The sequence below is a fragment of the Scylla paramamosain genome, chromosome 21 (genome assembly GCF_035594125.1).
Source record: "Scylla paramamosain isolate STU-SP2022 chromosome 21, ASM3559412v1, whole genome shotgun sequence".
Taxonomy (NCBI): domain Eukaryota; kingdom Metazoa; phylum Arthropoda; class Malacostraca; order Decapoda; family Portunidae; genus Scylla; species Scylla paramamosain.
Window position 1 is genome coordinate 10293267 of NC_087171.1, and position 20000 is coordinate 10313266.

General features: G+C 36.6%; 1 protein-coding gene across 11 annotated transcripts in view; it reads right to left on the reverse strand.

The window, feature by feature from the left end:
- Positions 1–20000, reverse strand: part of LOC135110986 (1-phosphatidylinositol 3-phosphate 5-kinase-like) — a 52172-nt gene that overhangs the window by 1430 nt on the left and 30742 nt on the right. For 9 of the 11 annotated variants that reach the window (XM_064023798.1, XM_064023797.1, XM_064023793.1 and 6 more), the window contains 10 exons: positions 17025–17150; positions 8701–8841; positions 7210–7418; positions 6692–6873; positions 3343–3508; positions 2585–2726; positions 2304–2435; positions 1795–1952; positions 1473–1674; positions 1–1302 (listed from right to left, as the gene is read on the reverse strand). The exon at positions 1–1302 is cut by the window's left edge and continues 1430 nt beyond it. In XM_064023798.1, coding sequence (XP_063879868.1) covers positions 1106–1302; positions 1473–1674; positions 1795–1952; positions 2304–2435; positions 2585–2726; positions 3343–3508; positions 6692–6873; positions 7210–7418; positions 8701–8841; positions 17025–17150 — 1655 coding nt within the window. In that variant the 3' untranslated portion in view covers positions 1–1105. The remainder of the gene's footprint in view (positions 1303–1472; positions 1675–1794; positions 1953–2303; positions 2436–2584; positions 2727–3342; positions 3509–6691; positions 6874–7209; positions 7419–8700; positions 8842–17024; positions 17151–20000) is intronic. The other 2 variants (XM_064023801.1, XM_064023800.1) reach the window with 1 other exon arrangement.

Sequence of the window (20000 nt, forward strand, 5' to 3'; positions counted from 1 at the left end):
CTAATAGGTTTGCATTACACATGAAACACTATAATTTTAAAACACACTCAACCCAAAATTGTCATACTCCCTTGATATAAAACAGTGTCGATTATAAAAAAATAAGCCTTTGAAAAGGATGGGTGTGCAGTCCCTAACTCAGAAAGCAGGGCATGTGTTATGACAGGCCGTAATGAGTTGGATGTAAATACGATTTTGAAAGAGGACCACATTCGTAAATCTGCGTTTTTAACAATCTTGCAACTTTTACACTTAGACCTGGTCACCTCACCAGTTTTACTCCTACAAGCTGAAGAAAGATGTGTTGTGATAACATGGCAAAATGATAGAGATGCAACTCAAAAACAAAACATTTCACTTCTCAGATTGCATAGGCTTTGCACTACTCATTTATACATATCACTGTTTAGCTCATGTTCATCAGATTCCTACAGATTTAGTTTTTCTGGTAAACAGAAATATGGATCTTTTTATATATGAAAATATGCTTCAAGCTTAATATTTTTTAGTGATCATTTAAAAGGACTATCTTAAGAGGAGTCTTAAGCCCAGTGAACAGCCACAGGGTACAAACACCCATTCTTTGGGGGTTAACTGACACTAAATTTCAACTATAATTAATGTATAAGAAATATATGGGTAAAAACTTGGTATTTACATGAAATTTACAATGGTAATTTAATTTTTCAAATTTCTAGGACTAAAGACCTTACAAGTATATTATTCAACATATGCATGGAATTGTCAAGATATATCTATCAAATATGTACATTAATAATGAACTTTAGAGCTAAAATCCAATATTAAGCACTATTTTCAGTAAATCAATATTTGTACACTGCCTCAAAACCAGATAATATAAAGCTTACATTTTCTGTATTTAATCCTTAAAGTATTGACATAACAGACTGGCTCTACTTACTGGAAGGATGATGCACAACTCTTTGGTAAAGGAATGAATATTTACTAGAGGTGATAAATAAATGCAAAATAAATATTTTAGAAATAGTACTTAGAGAATATATTAATCTATATGATCAGTAAAACATCAAGGTATTCCATAGTTACCATACAGATATCATAATCATCCATGGTAGACACCAAGTTAGGGGTCAACCCCAAGCCCAAGTCCTGTCCATCTGTCAGGCGAGAGCAAGAAGTAACGGTCCATTGCATGACAGAAGCGGGTGCGGTAAACTTCTGGGGAAACCACAGTGGGCAGCTTGCCAGCCCCTCCCCCTAGCATGCTGCCCTTGATAATGGTCTCCAACTTCTTGTCCCAGGTAAATGTGCGGATGTAATCTGAAAATATGAGTAATAAAGCCACCCACACAATCTGAATCATAACCAACAGATAACATGCTTGTATATAAAAACTACATACAAAAACTACATACAGCTTCTTGTTCTCATTCCATGATGAGCGTAACTGAAGTTTATTATGGATCAGCCAATAACAAACTAAGCCTTACCAATGATTCCAACAATAAGTTCATTGGCTGTGTCATCAATGCCAACAAGAAGGGAGTAGTCCATTATGAGCTGCTGTGACAGGAACACAGTGTCTGCCTTGATGGCTCTGTTTATCACTGTCTTGCTATGAGGTCTCACATACAGTGGAGAGGAACATGCCATCCTCACCAAGTTTTCATCCAGCAGCACCAGTTCTGATTCCTGAATTGTACAAAGTGATTAAGTAATATTATTCCAACAATACCTCTTAGTAGCAACATCATGTGATTCAATAATATTGACAATTACAAATTATTTCACTAATTTATACTATTTACATACCTCTTTACCAGATGTGTTTACAAGCCTGTTCCTAATTGATCCCTTCAAGTCAAATTTATGTGTGATGTTGCGTTGGTAGAACAAATTTTCCATGACCAAGACATCCATTCGCTGGGCCTTGTTTGTAGTGGTGTTTTTGTATCCAATACGGTAAACACCTATTTGTAAAATAAAATCTCAGAATACTGACATTACACTAATTACTGATTAATATAAGGTGAATTTTTTTACAATTACTTATCATTGCAAACACCCTTGAAATCAATGACAAATTTTGGTGATCAAAAGCTTAATATTCACTTATTACTCATACAAATATATTTGGATTCATCTATACATCAGACCAACAAAGGCTAACCAAGACAAAGCATCCACATGCACCCAACACATTCACAATATTCCCTTCTGGTATGTAATAAATGGGAGTGGGAATCCAGTATGGGATTATGGGAAAATTGATAAATAAATATAATAAATAGACTTTAGCCATTTCATCATTTTAGACTTACCTACTATTCTGGTCAGGACTGTTGGCTGCTGTTCCTTTTCACAGTTCACAATGTACTGAACATATGCTTGTCCAAAATCAAGAAAAGAACTCATCTCAAATCGCGACATCTCCTTAAGAATGAACCGATCATCTGGAAGGCATCAAGTCTTTTCTAAATAACAAGAAATATCCTCACAAAAGTAACATGAACTTCGATCAAATCCAAGTATTGTAAAGTAAATACACGAGGTGCTTATTTACAAAACTGTGGAATAAAAACCTTAAAACATCAAAACTTGCCTTTTGATTTGCAGAAGACTGACCCAGACTTGCCCCCTCGAGCCTCCCACAGAATGCAGCGTGAGAGACAGCGGATGAAGTACTCTTCACCATAAGGAAATACCATTTTTCTTAGCTGTCGGAAATGTTCAGCAAAGAAAATCTGAAAAATAATCATCACATAATTGTTTTCTTTGTAGAAAAAATTACGTGACTCAATACAACAGCTCTGATAGGTACTTTAATACTACTATTGATGCTAGATTTTGTTTTTCACATGGCAAAGTGTATACAATTCTTATTTCAGTATTTTTGGTATTTCAATATAACAACAGGATCTGGTCAACAAACTTTGCTGCAGAATGTCTTCAGATATCAATTATTTAATGAAACAAAACTCTACTGCAAATGAAAAGCATCAAATACACACAGAACATGCATACACACATTCATCCATAAGTTAGCAGGCAAACCATGGCAGTGATTAAAAATGCATCTGCAATTTTACTAGACCTCCAACACTTTGGCAGACATGTGCAGACTTCTGGGGACAGGGTATACATTCAGAAAAAGCATATCATGGACACCTCCCTTTCCTTGCTTAGGTTATAGTAAATTACATTACATGAAAATGCTGTGCAGTGTTTCTGTATATATTACATAACGAGAGCTACATGAGCCACAAGAGAGGTAAGGGGCAAAGGAATGGATTTTGGAAAAAAAGTGGGAGCATATCACAAAAAAAAAAGAGTAATCTGATATGGTCAATCTGAATTTACCTTGCAATAGAATTTTGCATGTTGGTCATTCCACTGAAGTTCTATGTGGAGATCCTTGGCTAACTTATATTTTTCTGGATCAGCAGCAGCTGACAAACAAAAATCTGTATCTTCATGGGAGGTGCTCTCTAATCCTCCCTCACTTGCCTGCTGAAGGTCCACACTTCTGAAATATGAAAAACATACACACAATCTTAAAAACAATATTGGGGTTACAAAACCTAAATTAAACAAATAAATGATAGTACAAATAAAGTAGCAATGAATTTACCAAATAATGCCTAACCCTCATATTTAGAATATATACAGTAAAATCCCTCTCATCCGGCATTCGAGTATCCGGCAGCTTCAAGTATCCGGCACATTTTTCCCCGAGCCTTAAAATCAATAAAAAATCAATGTGTACTCATAAAATCGATTAAAATTCCCGCGCAAGGCATACTTTGTCCCCTCGCCACCAGAGCGTACTGCTTTGCGCCACCCATGGCCCACTGCACTATGTTTACTCAGTGACTCAGTCCCGCGTGTGCACTGTTTATCGCCTGACGCCTTCATCATACCTAAAGTTGTAGAAAAGAGGAAGCATGTTGTGCTTACACTTAAGCAGCTGATCAGATCAGCTGCTGATTAAGATCAGCTGATCTTTGTTATGGTAAGATGTGTGAGTGTAGAGTGGTGATTGTGGACATAATTTCACTTCTATTCAAGTATCCGGCAATATTCAAGTATCCGGCATGTTGGCGGTCCCGTTGATGCCGGATAAGAGGGATTTTACTGTATTATCATTGTTAAAAACAAAAGTTTAATATTAGAATTAATGTATATTCCAACAAAATAATGATAAAATAGTGATGGGTGTTTACTATCAATTCAAATCTAAGAACCCACCACAGAGTGGATTAATTTTTTTTTTTTTTTATGAAGGAGGGGCACTGGCCAAGGGCAGCAAAAATAAAATAAAATAAAAAGCCCACTGAGATGCCAGTTCCATAAAAGGGTCCAAAACAGTAGTCAAAAAGTGAAGGATAAGTGTCTTGAAACCTTCCTCTTGAAAGAATTCAAGTCATAAGAAGGTAGAAATACAGAAGTAGGCAGGGAGTTCCAGAGTTTACCAGAGAAAGGGATGAATGAATGAGAATACTGTTTAACTCTCGCATTAGAGAGTTGGACAGAATAGAGATGAGAGAAAGAAGGAAGTCTTGTGCAGCAAGGCCATGGGATGAGGGGAGGCATGCAGTTAGCAAGATCAGAAGAGCAGTTAGCATGAAAATAGCAATAGAAGATAGCAAGAGCTGCAACATTGCTGTGATGAGAAAGAGGCTGAAGACAGTCAGTTAGGGGAGAGGAACTGATGAAACAAAAGGCTTTTGATTTCATCCTGTCTAGAAGAGCAGTATGAGTGGAAGCCCCCCCCAGATATGTGAAGCATACTCTATACATGGATGGAAAAGGCCCCTGTACAGAGCTAGCAGCTGGAAGGATGAGAAAAAGTGGTGGAGACATCTCAGAATGCCTAACTTCATAGAAGCTGTTTTAGCTAGAGATAAGATGTGAAGTTTCCAGTTTAGAATACAAGTAAAGGACAGACTGAGGATGTTCATTGTAGAAGAGGGGAGACAGCTAAATGACAGTTGACAGTGAAGAAGAGGGTATAGTTGTTTGGAAGGTTGTGTCAAGTTGATAGATGGAGGAATTGAGTTTTTGAGGCATTGAACAGTACTAAGTTTGTTCTGCAATAATCAGAAATTCTTGAGAGATCAGAAGTCAAGCATTCTGTGGCTTCCCTGTGTGGACTGTTTACTTCCTGAAGGATTGAACGTCTACAAAAAGATGTGGAAAAGTGCAGGGTGGTATCATCAGTGTAGGTGTGGATAGGACAAGAAGTTTGGTTTAGAAGATCATTGATGAATAAGAGAAAGAGGGTGGATGACAGGAGAGAACCCTGAGAAACACCATTAATAGATTTGCAGGGTGGTATCATCAGCATAGGAGTGGATAGGACAAGAAGTTTGAGTTAGATCATTAATTAATAATAGGAAGAGAGTGGATGACAAGACAGAATCCTGAGAAACACCACTGTTAATAGATTTAAGAGAACAGTGACTGTCTACCACAGCACCAACAGAATGGTCAGAAAGGAAACTTGAAATGAAGTTACAGAGAGAATGATAGAAGCAGTAGGAGGATAGTTTGGAAATCAAAGCTTTGTGCCAGATTCTATCAAAAGCTTTTGATATTTCTAAGGCAACAGCAAAAGTTTCACCAAAATCTCTAAAAGAGAATGACCTAGACTCAGTAAGGAAAGCCAGAAGATCACCAGTAGAACGGCCTTGACAGAACCCATACTGGCAATCAGATAGAAGGTTATGAAGTGATAGATGTTTAAGAATCTTCCTGTTGAGGATAGATTAAAAAACTTTGGATAGGCAGGAAATTAAAGCAATAGTATGGTAGTTTAAGGGATTAGAACAGTCACCCTTTTTAGGAACAGGATGAATGTAGGCAAACTTCCAGCAAGAAGGAAAGGTAGATGTTGACAGAGTTGAAAGTTTGACTAGGCAAGGTGCAAGCATGGAGGCACAGTTTCAGTGATTAACAGGAGGGACCCCATCAGGTCCATAAGCCTTCCAAGGATTTAGGCCAGCCAGGGCATGGAAAACATCACTGCAAAGAATTTTAATAGCATGAAGTAGTCAGAGGATAGAGGAGAGAAAAGAACAAGGTCTGAATCATCCAAGGTAGAGTTTTTAGCAGAGGTTTGAGTGAAGTGTTCAGCTTTAGAGACAGATGTGATAGCAGTGGTGCCATCCAATTGAAATAAAGTAGGGAAAGCAGAAGAAGCAAAGTTACTGGAGTTGAAATAAAGTAGGGAAAGAAGAAGGAGCAAAGTTACTGGAGATATTTTTGACTAGGTCCCAGAAGTCATGAGGGGAGTTAGATCTTGAAAGATTTTGACACTTTTTATTAATAAAGGAGTTTTTAGCTAGTTGGAGAATAGACTTGGCATGGTTCCGGGCAGAAATATAAAGCACATGAGATTCTGGTGATGGAAAGCTCAAGTACCTGGAGTCTACTGGGATCCGAACCCCAAGACCTTAGCACCGAAAGCAGCCAGTCAGTTACACAATTACACTCAAGTGTTCCTCAGTTACATACTAGCATAGCAACCAACTGCTCCACTCAACAGCCAGCTCTTTACTTCCACAAGGATAACTCAGCTAAGTATCCTAATAAGTCTCAGGCCTGTGTACTGTTAGGTGCTTAGTGCTATAGGTCTGCTACACCTACAAGGTAAACATCTTATAACCTGTGCTTAGTGCTACCCAATCTCTATATTAATCTATATTACCTTTGATTTGTTCCCTCTTTCTGCATGTCTTTCAGCCTTTTCTTGAGAATATTTAGCTGTTTCTCATACTCCTGTGATGTCAGAGCATGTGCAATTATAGAAGATGGCTCCTCACCGTACACAACTACTGGAATTTTCACTTCTGGTAGTAGCACATAATGTTCACTAGCTGGGAAAGGTGACTGAAAGAAGAGCAATACAAAAGGTTATCATTACATTAACCAAAGGGATATTAATGAAAATAAATTACCTTACCAATGCAAGAGTTAACCATTATAATTATCCAACATTCTATTCAGTAATACACATATTCTGGACCTTAATGGAAGGTACGATTTTACATTTTCCCAATTTTTGTTCAATAAACTTTGAAATTAAGATGCTTATAATCCACCTGTACTTAAGGTATTTGATGCATAAAATTAACTCATGAACATTGTTCATTTTATGATAGAATATTGAAAATATTTTTTTTTTAAATGAATCCATTCATCTCCATTAACAGAACATGCACTGACCTCAACTAATAAAGTAGCAGATGTTGACCAGAAGGTGGAGATGATGTTCTTTACAGCAGTAGTGGGCAAACGTCTCTCTCCTGCACGATCAACATTATCTCTCACTACAGTGGCCTGTCCCCCATCAGATAAGGACCTCTCATGGCCTCTCCCGGGGGACCCCGAGGTGGGTGAGCAACCACTTACTAATCCTTCACAAGAATCTGAAGCTACAAAAGAATTCATAACCTATTTTACCAGGAAAATTAATCTTGCAATAAAAATATAACCAAAATAATTATAGATGCTAACATCACTGTCATCATTTTTAAGAGGCAGTCTCCTTGTTAAAAAGGATTCATATATGTTAATGGTATCTTGTCAAGCTGCAAAATCATATGCCATTTGTCTGTCCAGCTTCTTGTCCTTAGGTCTTTCCTTCAAACCTTATCCTATATCTACTTTGGTATATCTACAAATACTCTATTACCTACTTTGAGATGGTACACACAGTTCACTATGCATTCACATTCTCTTTCCACATGTGGAAATTGATGCAATCTGGTTGTTCTCAGTACTTCACTGATGCTCCTGATTCTAAATCTGCTTCTCAAGTTCCCACTTGTTGGGTTTTGTCTCACAGCAATTCTGAACATCTACATCATTATGTTCTATTTAAAACAGTGGTCAGAGCCATTTTCTATTGATAAAAATACCGTGTGTACCTAACAATGAAGAAATCAGAATGTGTGTGTATATATATATATATATATATATATATATATATATATATATATATATATATATATATATATATATATATATATATATATATATATATATGAGCATATACTCATTAACAGATTGTGTAAAGTATATACCTAGCTATACCAAGAAAGACCAGTGAACTAGTTATTGATACACTGCAGAGGAACAAAGGGATTTGGCAATGACACCTCTAGACATGCTGAATTTATGATTAGTGGACTTAAAAATTAAGTGACCATCATTTTCTTCCCTGATCCGAGTTACAACAGGATAATTATATGCTAAAACTTTCTTGGATATTTATAAAATTATTAAAACATTTTTTTCACAATTGTCAACAAATTGAAGAACATAAACAGCATAAACATGCATCATGAACAGTCTTAGGGAAGTGTACATAGCCTTGCTTGAAGGATTTAGTTTGCAGAGCAGATAATCACTTCCTTTAAATAGTTGCAGAGCTAATCTCAGACACTAAATCATCACACATATTTTTATAGATTAAAGTAAGACATTCTGAATAGCATTTCCTTTCTTCAAACATATCTGACCTATTATGTATCAAAGCTAGAAGACAGACTTTCCCAATAACTCACAGATTAGGAAAAATACCATTAATGTTGGTTTTACATGGCAGCTAACTTCATCATAATATAAATATTCCTAGTGTTTTATTTTAATACAAGTATTGAATTGTAAAACTAAAACCCTAAACTGAGGACAAGTTTATGCAGAGTGACCCACCTTGACGGCGGTGGACCACAGAGAATGCATCTGAGAGTTGGTGGGGAATGATTGCCTGGAGGCCCCCACCCACATCACCCTCTGTTTCCATGCTCTGAAGGACATCACTTGACACTGATGACAGGGACTGAACACTATGACCTGGAGGACAAGGTGAATACGAATTATCTTTGCACATAAGGCAAACCACACAATTCTATGCAGCTTGATGTACAATGACCACACAAAAATGTATCAATAATAATAATAATAATAATAATAATAATAATAATAATAATACAACTTTATTCATAGTTCACACACACACACACAAACATACTTCTTGATATAATTCAAAGGTGTGTCATGGAAAAATACACATAATTTGTCCTTACACTGCTCATCTTGTCATCTGTATTAACCATGCATTATAATCATTATTATTACTGATATGCAGCCCAGCTGATTACAGGTTAATATGTTCAGCTTAGTTATAAGTACCTAGGCTTGAACTGCAAGCTTAGAGACCATTTGTGCTAGTTTCATTTCACTCCATGACCCCTGTTCACCTCATTGATAACAGGTACTATATTTAAGGTGCATTCCTACCCTTCTTCATGTTTGTGTGCTTCTACAGGAGTGAAAAGGCAACAATCCTAATCTCATGAGTCATTCACTTATGGCTGTCAGCTGGTCACCCAGCCAGATGTTACCCTACAGAAAAAGCTCAGAGCTCATAGTGACTGATTTTTGGGTAGGACTGAGACTACTCACACACCACACAGTAGGACAGTGAGGCAACAACCACTCAGGTTACATCCCGTACTTACTTGCTGCTAGGTGAACAAGGACTACACATTAAGAGAGTCGCCCATTTGCCTCGCTGTGCCCAGGAATCGAATCCAGGCCTTCTCATTTTATTTATCTATTTATTTTTTTAAGCAAGAAGGCCACTGGCCAAGGGCAACAAAGAAGAAGAAAAAAAAGCCCACTTAATGCCAGGTCCTACAGAGAATTCTAAATAGAGAAATCAAATAATGGAGGATGTGTCTTGAAACCTCCCTCTTGAAAGAGTTCAAGTTATAGGAAGAAGGAAATACAGGAGCAGACAAGGAGTTCCAGAGCTTACCAGAGAAAGGGATGAATGACTGAGAATAGTGGTTAACTCTTGCACTAGAGAGGTTGACAGAATAGTTGTGAGAGAAAAAATTCTTTGAGTCTTGTGCAGTGAGGCTGCAGAAGGAGGGGACGCCCGCAGTTAACAAGATCAAAAGAGCAATTAGCATGAAAATAGCAGTAGAAGATAACAAGAGCTGCAACATGTGGTGATGAGAAAGAGCGTGAAGACAGTCAGTTAGAGGAGAGGAGTTGATGAAATGAAAAGCTTTTGATTCCACCCTGTATACAAAAGTGGTATGAGTGGAAGCCCCCATATATGTGAAACATACTCCATACATGGACAAATAAGGCCCCTGTACAGAGTGAACAGTTTACCTAGAGATGAGATGTGAAATTTCCAGTTTAGATAACCAGTAAAGGACAGACAGAGGATGTTCAGTGTAGAAGAGGGGAACAGTTGAGTGTCAATGAAGAAGAGGGCATAGTTTGGAAGATTGTGTCAAGTTGAGAGGAGGAATTGAGTCTTTGAGGCACTAAACAATACTAAGTTTGCTCTGCCCCAATCAGAAATTTTAGAGAACAGAAGTCAGGTGTTCTGTGGCTTCCCTGCATGAACTTTACTTCCTGAAGGGTTGGACATCTAGGAAAAGACATGAAAAAGTGCAGAGTGGTATCATCAGAATAGGAGTAGATAGGACAAGAAGTTTGGTTTAGATCATTGATGAGTAATAAAAAGAGAGTGGGTGACAGGACAGAACCCTAAGGAACACCACTGTTAATAGATTTATGAAAAGAACAGTGACTCTACCACAGCAGCAATAGAAGTCAGAAAGGAAAATTGAGATGAAGTTAGAGAGAAGAATAGAAGCCAGAGGAGGGTAGTTTGGAAATCAAAGCTTTGTGCCAGTATCAAAAGCTTTTGATATATCTAAGGCAACGGCAAAAATTTCACCAAAATCTCTGAAAAGGATGACCAAGATTCGGAAAGGAAAGCTAGATCACCAGTAGAGTGGCTTTGATGGAATCAAACTGGTGATCAGATAGAAGGTTGTGAAGTGATAGATGTTTAAGAATCTTCCTGTTGAGGATAGATTCAAAAGCTTCAGATAGGCAGGAAATTAAAACAATAGGACAGTAGTTTGTGAGATTAGAACAATCATCCTTTTTTTAGGAACAAGCTGAATGTAGGCAAACTTCCAACAAGACAGAAAAGTAGATGTTGACAGACAGAGTTGAAAGAGTTTGACTAGTCAAGGTGCCAGCATGGAGGCACAGTTTTGGAGAACAATAGGAGGGACACCATCAGGTCCATAAGTCTTCCAAGGCCAGCAAGGGCATGGAAATTACTGCAAAGGATCTTAATGGGTACTATGAAGCAGTCAGAGGGTGGAGGAGAGGGAGGAACAAGCCCTGAATCATCCAAGGTAGAATTTTTAGCAAAGGTTTGGGTGAAGAGTTCAGCTTTAAAAATAGATGAGATGGCAGTGGTGCCATCAGATTGAAAGAAAGGAGGGAAAGATAAAGAAGCAAGGTCACTGGAGATGTTTTTGGCTAGATTCCAGAAGTCATGAGGGGAGTTAGATCTTGAAATATTTTGACACTTTCTATTAATGAAGGAGTCTTGGCTTGTTGGAGAACAGACTTGGCATGATTTCAGGCAGAAATATAAAGTGCATGAGATTGAGGTAATGGAAGGCTCTAGTACCTTTTGTGGGCCACCTCTCTATAATGTATAGCACAAGAATGGGCTGTATTAAACCAAGGTTTAGGTTGAGAGTGAGTAAGGAATGTACACCTCCATGCCAGATACTATCACCTCTGATATGCATTCAGTACACAAAAACAGATCTCTGACATGGAAGCAGTAGTCATTCAAAGGAAAAACAGTGTAATACCTCCTCAGATCCCCCTAATTAGCAGAGGCAAAACACAAAAGACACCTCTGCTTTGGGGGATCCTGAGGAGGGATTGGAGTAATAGAACAAGATACAGATATGAGATTGTTTTTGGAGAAGCCCAATGGAGAAGATAGAGTGACAGCAGAAGCAGAACTAAAGGTTAGGAAAAGGTCAAGAATGTTGGGTGTATCTCCAAGACGGTCAGGAATATGAGTAGGGTGTTGCAATAGTTGCTCTAGGTAGTGAGCTGAGCGTGCTGACCACTATACTGTGTGTGTATGTGTGATTCACCTATGGTCATCTGCTGGTCATCCAGCCAGCCATTCCCCTACGGAAAGAGCTCAGAGCTCATAGTGACCGATCTTTGGGTAGGATTAAGACCAATGACACACCACACACCGGGACAGTGAGGTCACAACCCCTCAGGTTACATCCCATACCTATTTGTTGCTAGGTGAACAGGGGCTACAAATTAAGAGGTTTGCCCATTTGCCTTGCCGCACCCGGGATTCAAACCCAGGCCTTCTTGGTTGTGAGCTGAACGTGCTAAGTGTGTGTGTGTGTGTGTGTGTGTGTGTGTGTGTGTGTGTGTGTGTGTGTGTGTGTGTGTGTGTGTGTGTGTGTGTGTGTGTGTGTGTGTGTGTGCGCGCATTTGAGTTCTAGCTACAAGCGAGAATAAATGTTCTGTACTACATCCTAAGAGGTAAACAAGTGAATATATAAAAATATTATTATTATCAATACTGAAAATATCTCAGATTACATTACTGCAGTACCATAAATATTTATTATAACAAATTATTCCTAATGAAAATGCAAAATGAAATTGGACTGCATAAACTACTGGTTTAATAACACTTTTGTGTAGCAAGGTCTCAATCCAGAAAGAAATATTACATAAAAATTGTCAATAATAAATTAATATTAATTTGTATATGTAGTAAAAAATCATAGTTATTATAGTTTTATGGTTACAAGGGGTCATGTCATGCTTTATTTAACATGCCACATTCAATAAGTCTGATGCTCTTCATAATTTTTTTATTCACATGATGATTGACATCTATTGTGGGCTGTTTAGATAATGTACAGACTAAGTACAGGATTGTTATTCATTATATGAGTAGCAGAGCATGTTCTAGAATACGGAAATCATGAGTGATTTCCAGGTGAAAGAGTTCTGTAACAGGGATGTCTGATACCCATTTAGTTGTTATTAAGTATTTTTATGATGGTGCTGTAAGGGTGATGAGCACAACTTTGTCAGGTGAAGGTATCAGTCTCATAAACATCAATGATGAAAAGAGGAATTCAAATGAACTGTTAGTTTGCAGACAATATTGCACTGGTGGTAGTTCGGAGCAAAGGTAGCTAGTGAGAAGTTAGGGTAGGTGTGAGAGGATACTGAAGGTGAATAAAATGTACAAGAATAGCACATGATAGGAGGTGGAACATAGGTTTGAATGGTAAGTTGCATAAGGACATGGGTAGCGTCAATTATTTAAGGTTACATATTACAGCAGATAGAGGAACAGAAGTAGAGATGAAGTTTAGAATGAAAATAGATTAGATGAGAACTGACAATGAAAGAATGCAAAGAGAAGGTTGTGTGAGAGGGCAACCCTACTGACTACAAGTACATGGCACTGAGCTGAAACATGAAATCATGAAATGCAGTACTGTATCCAGAGAGAAGGAGACTGAACATAATGAAAAGGAGAAATTCGAAGAATTTATGGAGTAACATGTATGGACTGACTGAGGAATGAGGAACCATAGAAAAGAACTGATCTCATAATAAAGTTGAGTTACTGAGCAAAGTGAAGGAATGTTAAATGGGTTTGGATACACAGAAAGAAAAGAGAAAAACATTAATGGAGATGGATATTTGTGGAGCAGAAAAGAATGGTTACATGTGACAGGCAAATTAATAACAGTTGTGAATGTGTGAATGGATCAATGGCTTTACAGAGAACTGGAGATTCCTCTGCATGTGGTTCAATCAGGTCATCAGGCATATGTTGGGAAGGGGGGGATGAGTTTATTATGGTGTAGCAATGGTAAATTGATTCTGCTGGCTCTGCACTTGATCCTTATGCAGTGCTGTCAGTGGGGATTGGTTCTCTCTCCTCTTGATGCTGATATGTCACTTAAATTACTTCATGGGGAATGCTTGTGTGTGTGTGTGTGTGTGTGTGTGTGTGTGTGTGTGTGTGTGTGTGTGTGTGTGTGTGTGTGTGTGTGTGTCTTTTCTCTGCTATCCTTCTTTGGGGAGAATGTCAACCTAGTATATAGAAAGATGAACACTTTCCAAAAGACTAAGCTTTAAGAAGTTACCTAAAACTCTCCATGGAAATGTATTAAATCCACAGCAGAGTTCTATCCATCTGTGCATCAAGCAAACTATTCCCTTTAATAGGAATGCCCAAGACAAGCCATCTCATCTTATCTAAGGGTAAGAACAGATACAGCACAGAGGAGGAGAGCCCCAATCCCTTTACTGTGCCCATTCCATTTAGTTGTCTTTCATGGGCCACAGGGAATATGGTGCTAATATTCTTCTAACCTAGCAGTAGACAGTATGGTTAGACTGTCCCTCCTACCACAATTGTGAAAAAGGAGCTAATTCCAGGAAACTTGGTATTTAGATCAAATTCACTTCAATGGAAAAATCAATAAACTCAAAGCTTAATATAAATTCTGTAGCAGTAATGTAAAAATTGAACAAATGCTTAATATAAATTCTGTAGCTGTAATGTAAAAAATTAAACAATCAGTAATATTCAATAACTCTTTAACAGCTTTCAATAACCATCTCACCAAACTCAGCTATTCACCAACATCAGTGATGGGCTGATACTGTATAGCTGTATACTGCATAGCTAGTTAATACGAATTCCCTATACATTTGAGCTACCCTCTCATTATACGTCACTCCAGCTCCTATGATTATATATCATTCCAAAACTATCCTTGCTTTAATTTTTCTTCCATATAAAGGAAGCTTGGCAATGTAATAAAATAAAAACAAAAATCACCTTCCATTTCTATAATAGCAATGGTTGTCGTGTTCAGCAATGACAACTAAAATAGATAACATCAAACCCCACATTTCAGAGGAAATTATTATGACATCCTAATCCAGAGCTCAGTTAAAGAGATAAATCAAATAAATATGCCCTTCTGCTATTCTTTCTATTCTTGCAAATAAAATTAACAAAATAATGTGCAAGCATTGGTGCAGAAGAAAAGTATCCATGTTATTATTCACAAGGCCTTCATGCAAATCTAAGGGAAAATATAACATCCACAGACCACTATACTACATCATCAAAATGCATATTACAAACTACTGGTTTATGCATAATTATGAGATAGGGACACATACAGCCCACAAGAATGCTCATATCTACAAGTAAACTTCTGGAAAAAAAGTTTAGTTCAGGTTATTATGTCAAATCAATTAAGGATATATCAAAAGCAAAAAACATTTAAAATATAAGCAGTTCATTTGTCTGTGTGTGTGTGTGTGTGTGTGTGTGTGTGTGTGTGTGTGTGTGTGTGTGTGTGTGGTGTGCATGTATGTATGCATTCACCTAGATGTACTTATGCGGTACATACAGTAGCACTTTAGTTATACGCGAGTAATATTTTCAATATGTTCTTTTCCCAGAAGTGAAAGACCACCCACAGAACACTATATTCATTTTTAAATATCTTATTTATATTCTTATTTCTGTGGTGATAAGTGATCTTGTGTTTTCTCCCCATTAATGGTTTCTCAATTTATTCATGTATGCAATCTTCTTTTCAATTTTCCTTATTTCCATCAAATTACTTGCATTAAACTTGATCTTCGAGCTTTACCTTTGCTCATATATTTCATTGAAACCAATCTATTGCCAGAAAAAAAAATAAATAAATGCTGGAAAAGAAATTAATACAAGAATTTAGGAGTGTGTGAAAGTGAATGTGGCAAAAGGCAAGGTAATAAGGTATAGTAGGGATGGCAGTTTATGTAGTGAGACAGTTCTCAGGTAAAATATTGCACCAGACTTTCAATACTTATCTTTGTCTCTCTGTTTAATGCCTGTTCCAAAAAACTCTCTCTAGAAGGAGATGGCAGTGACAGGGTTTCAAATACAGAAGCTGATTCCTTCGCAACTGGGAAATGCAATGAATTAGCTGTGACAAAAAAAAGTACCGATAACAGGTATTTATGCCATAGTTATCTGAGCACCAGTGGTGCTCAACTGAGGCACCTCAAGTGTTGCAGAATCAAAACCAACTTCATACCACAGCTACCCACATCCACACTACCCGAAGTACAGTGCCATGGATTTCTCTACAAATTGCAACAGGCACCAGAGGTGTCCAAACTATTGACAAAGGTGAGTGGGTTGCCAATCCAACGCTACCCTTGGTTCGGATACAGAAAGAAAAGCAGAATACAAAGTTGGCATGAGATATGTAGAAGACACCAATCCTCTATTCTAGAAAAGACCAATCACCACCAGATTTCAAGCAGATATTGATGTAATGTACATGGTGAATGAAGTGAAAGCGAGGATGTCTAACAAGGAGATGATGTTTTGAATGGAGAACATCATGACTGTATTGGAGTATAGACTAAAAAGATATGGATATATCAGGAGAGGGGGAGAGTTCATATAATCAGAAGAGCATCTAGTTGTAAATAGCTTGAAGAAGACCAGTAGGAAGAATGAAAATATCTGGAGAAAGTGTAAATCTTGTCTGAAAACTATGTAGTACGTTTTGCATCCAAACAACACTTCCTCCTTGAATGGCACTGTGGGCATCTTTATGATGAGTTATGGATAATGGCACAGTTTTGACAGATTTCTAATCTTACACATCATGATGGATTTGCATGTATGTAGCCTTGGCATATGGCACAGAATGTCAAGGTAATCAGTGAATCACATCCTGCTGAAATATTTAATAATTCCAATCAATTTCAACATTAGCTTCTGCTCATATAGTGATACCCAAGCATGTCATTAAGGTGATCTGTCATTATCTACAATGGTATCTTCTTGGCTATATCAATTACTACTTCATTTGTACAGTATTCTGAAAATTATCTATCTCCATTGCATGGTAAATAAGTTTTGTGTTAAAGAAGAGATGGACAAATGGATGCCATACCTTGATGCCTAATTGTGTTACTTTCATTTATCATTATTTTAAAAAGCATGCAAGATGTCTAGGAACTAGAAATATAAATAGGTTAAAATTAGTAGCTACTCTTTCACCAAATTAGTAAGAGTGATATCCTATAGCTACTGCTCTACTAGTTGATGATACCTGTCTTGGCTGTTGTTTTGGTGCAGGCAGTGAGAGCAGCCAAGGCCTGAAGGATGTGGTCCCTCTCCTCCATCAGGCACTCAGCAGAAGGCGTCACATATACTATTCCTAGAGGTTTTTGTGCATCTAGGAAAAAATCCAGAGGTTGAAAGACCTTTTCTCTGTATTCTGTGCATTGCTGTGAAATGTGAATCTTAAAATAGCAGTAAAAAAGTATGAATATACATATTCAATCTGTTGTAAATAAAATACTATTAACTACATAACATAATAATTACTGGAGAAAAAGCAGAGATACTGTTCACCAGCAAGGCTTCTTCATGCACATGCAATGAAACAGAAGCTGAATCATAATCAAGCAAGCTGAAAGTGTGAAAGAAAAAACAAGACAGTGCTGTAAATTCAGCTAACACTAGTATTAGCACAAAAAAAAAAAAAAACTACCACAGCAAATTATTCTACACTATGTATAGCAAAAAAATAAATGGATTTTCCTGATGTTACCACTACTGCCATTGTTTAATTAAATATGATTGTCAATTATCTTAAATAAATACTGAAACATTCATGCTTTTGTAAATACAAAGTTGTTTATGGGAAACTGCACAAAGCTGACACAAAGGCAGAAACTTTCCTTTTTCTATTTCAACTATTTCCTCAAGGTATTGGGATGCTAGTTAGTTAGTTAATAATGACTCTAAAACCTGCAAGTCAAATAATAATATTGTTATATGAGTACGATCTTGTAATATAAAATTGCGTGGGCTTGTAGAAATAGTGACCATGAGAAGTGTGTTTGTGGTTATTACATATTTAAGTACTGGACCTAAATCTGTTTTCTTCTGTTTTTGACTGTAAAAAACTTCCATTTATAATACATTACTTTAAATCACACCATCATAATCATTCTAGCAAGAAGCCTCCATGCTTGCTTGATGAGCTTTTGTCACCAGATGGGAATTCACTAAACTGGACACCTTTACAATTTCTTGAACACTAAAGGTGATATACTCCTTTGTTGCGATTAATCTCCCCCCTTTTTTTACTGCAAAAATATATAGAGGAATACAAAATCATATCAGCTGGTGTGTCATTTAGTGCAGGAACCCATAAGCAAAAAATGTGATTACTGATTTACATTAAATTTATAAGCATCTATACAAAATGTTCCAGTTAGAATAAGGAAAACTTTATGCAAAAAATTTTAGAGTCATTCTAAGCATATTTTCTTCCATAGAAATATCCACATCATCAATTGTCAAAGTCATCACACCAAGACAAGTCCCCTTTTCTCGCTTATAATACAAGTGGACTCAAACCTCAATGCTTTTGTATTCCTAAGTTTAAGAAAAATAACCTCAGCCACTCCTTACTCAATAGCTGACAACTGACACACCAAAGTTAGTTCACACTTTGCCATCTCTTGTGTAGAGGCAGGGATGGCACCAACACTGAGTTGAAAACAAGTCCACTCATTTTGGAAGAAAGAGTTGTGTTTGTATGCATGTGTGCATGTCTGTGTGTGTGTGTGTGTGTGTGTGTGTGTGTGTGTGTGTGTGTGTGTGTGTGTGTGTGTGTGTGTGTGTGTGTGTGTGTGTGTGTGTGTGTGTGTGTGTGTGTGTGTGTTCTTTACTTTTCATACTCTCACAGTAGCCAAATAATTTCAATGTAACCCTTTTCAGCCACTTCACTAACCAGTAATTCACTGATGCTTTCACTGCCCTGCTGCTATTCTATCCTCTCATTATCAAGTAATTGGTGGCCTATGTTGTAGCAATTAGTGTGCTCAGCTTACAAATGAGAGATCCTGGGTTCAGATTCCAGGCTAGGTTCCAGTTCACTTAGGAATGAACAGATTTTGGATGTAGATTGAGGAGTTGTGAATTTGCTACACTTTGAACACTAAGCAAGCGTTAAATGCAAAATCTTGGTAATTAAAAATTTCCTTTCAAAATTACAGAATTTTAAAACATGTTAAGTAGAAGAAAATATTAATATAGAAAGTTTATATGACTCAATGTTTATTCTCTAAATTTTGTTTAAATGTGAAATATAGTAAACATTCAGTAATCTAATCTACACACCATTCCTCTTAACTCAAAAGAATATTTCACATACAAACAATTTGTGTCCTTTAAACAAGGAACATACCTCTATAGTCAGGTAGAAAGTCTGAATGAAATTTAAAAAAAATTTTTTAAATAGAAAAATTTTCCCAATTAAAACATTTCTCCCTAAATTTACAGAATTTTTAAACATTAAAAGTAGAAGAAATATATTGATATAAAAAGATATATAAATCAATAAAGTATGTTTTTTCTTTCTTTATTTTGTTTAAATGCAAAATTTTTAAAGTTAAGTATTATTACCTATGTACCATTTCTGTAAGGGGAAAGAATATTTTACATACGCACAATACTTCTACTTGTAATACCAACATATGAACACACATCCTATCTTGCCATGGAGGGTGTGTTCATGTGTTGGAGTCACAAGAACTGAGGTGGTCCCCACTTTGAGACCACCAGGTTAGCTGCTTGCTTCCTCTCCTCAAGAAAAGTTGATTTTATTTTTTGGGGGTTTTTCACCTTTTTTTTAGTGTGATGGGTCTTAGAATAAATTGTACCATCCTGAAACATTACCAATAAAGGAATGCAATGCATACTGTGAATCTATGCTTTTTTCTACAACACAAGATTTTGCAAGGAAAACCCCTTCCCCCAAAGGTGTGTGTGTGTGTGTGTGTGTATATATATATATATATATATATATATATATATATATATATATATATATATATATATATATATATATATATATATATATATATATATATATATATATATATATATATATATATATATATATATATATATATATATATATATATATATATATATATATATATATATATATATATATATATATATATATATATATATATATATATATATATATATATATATATATATATAT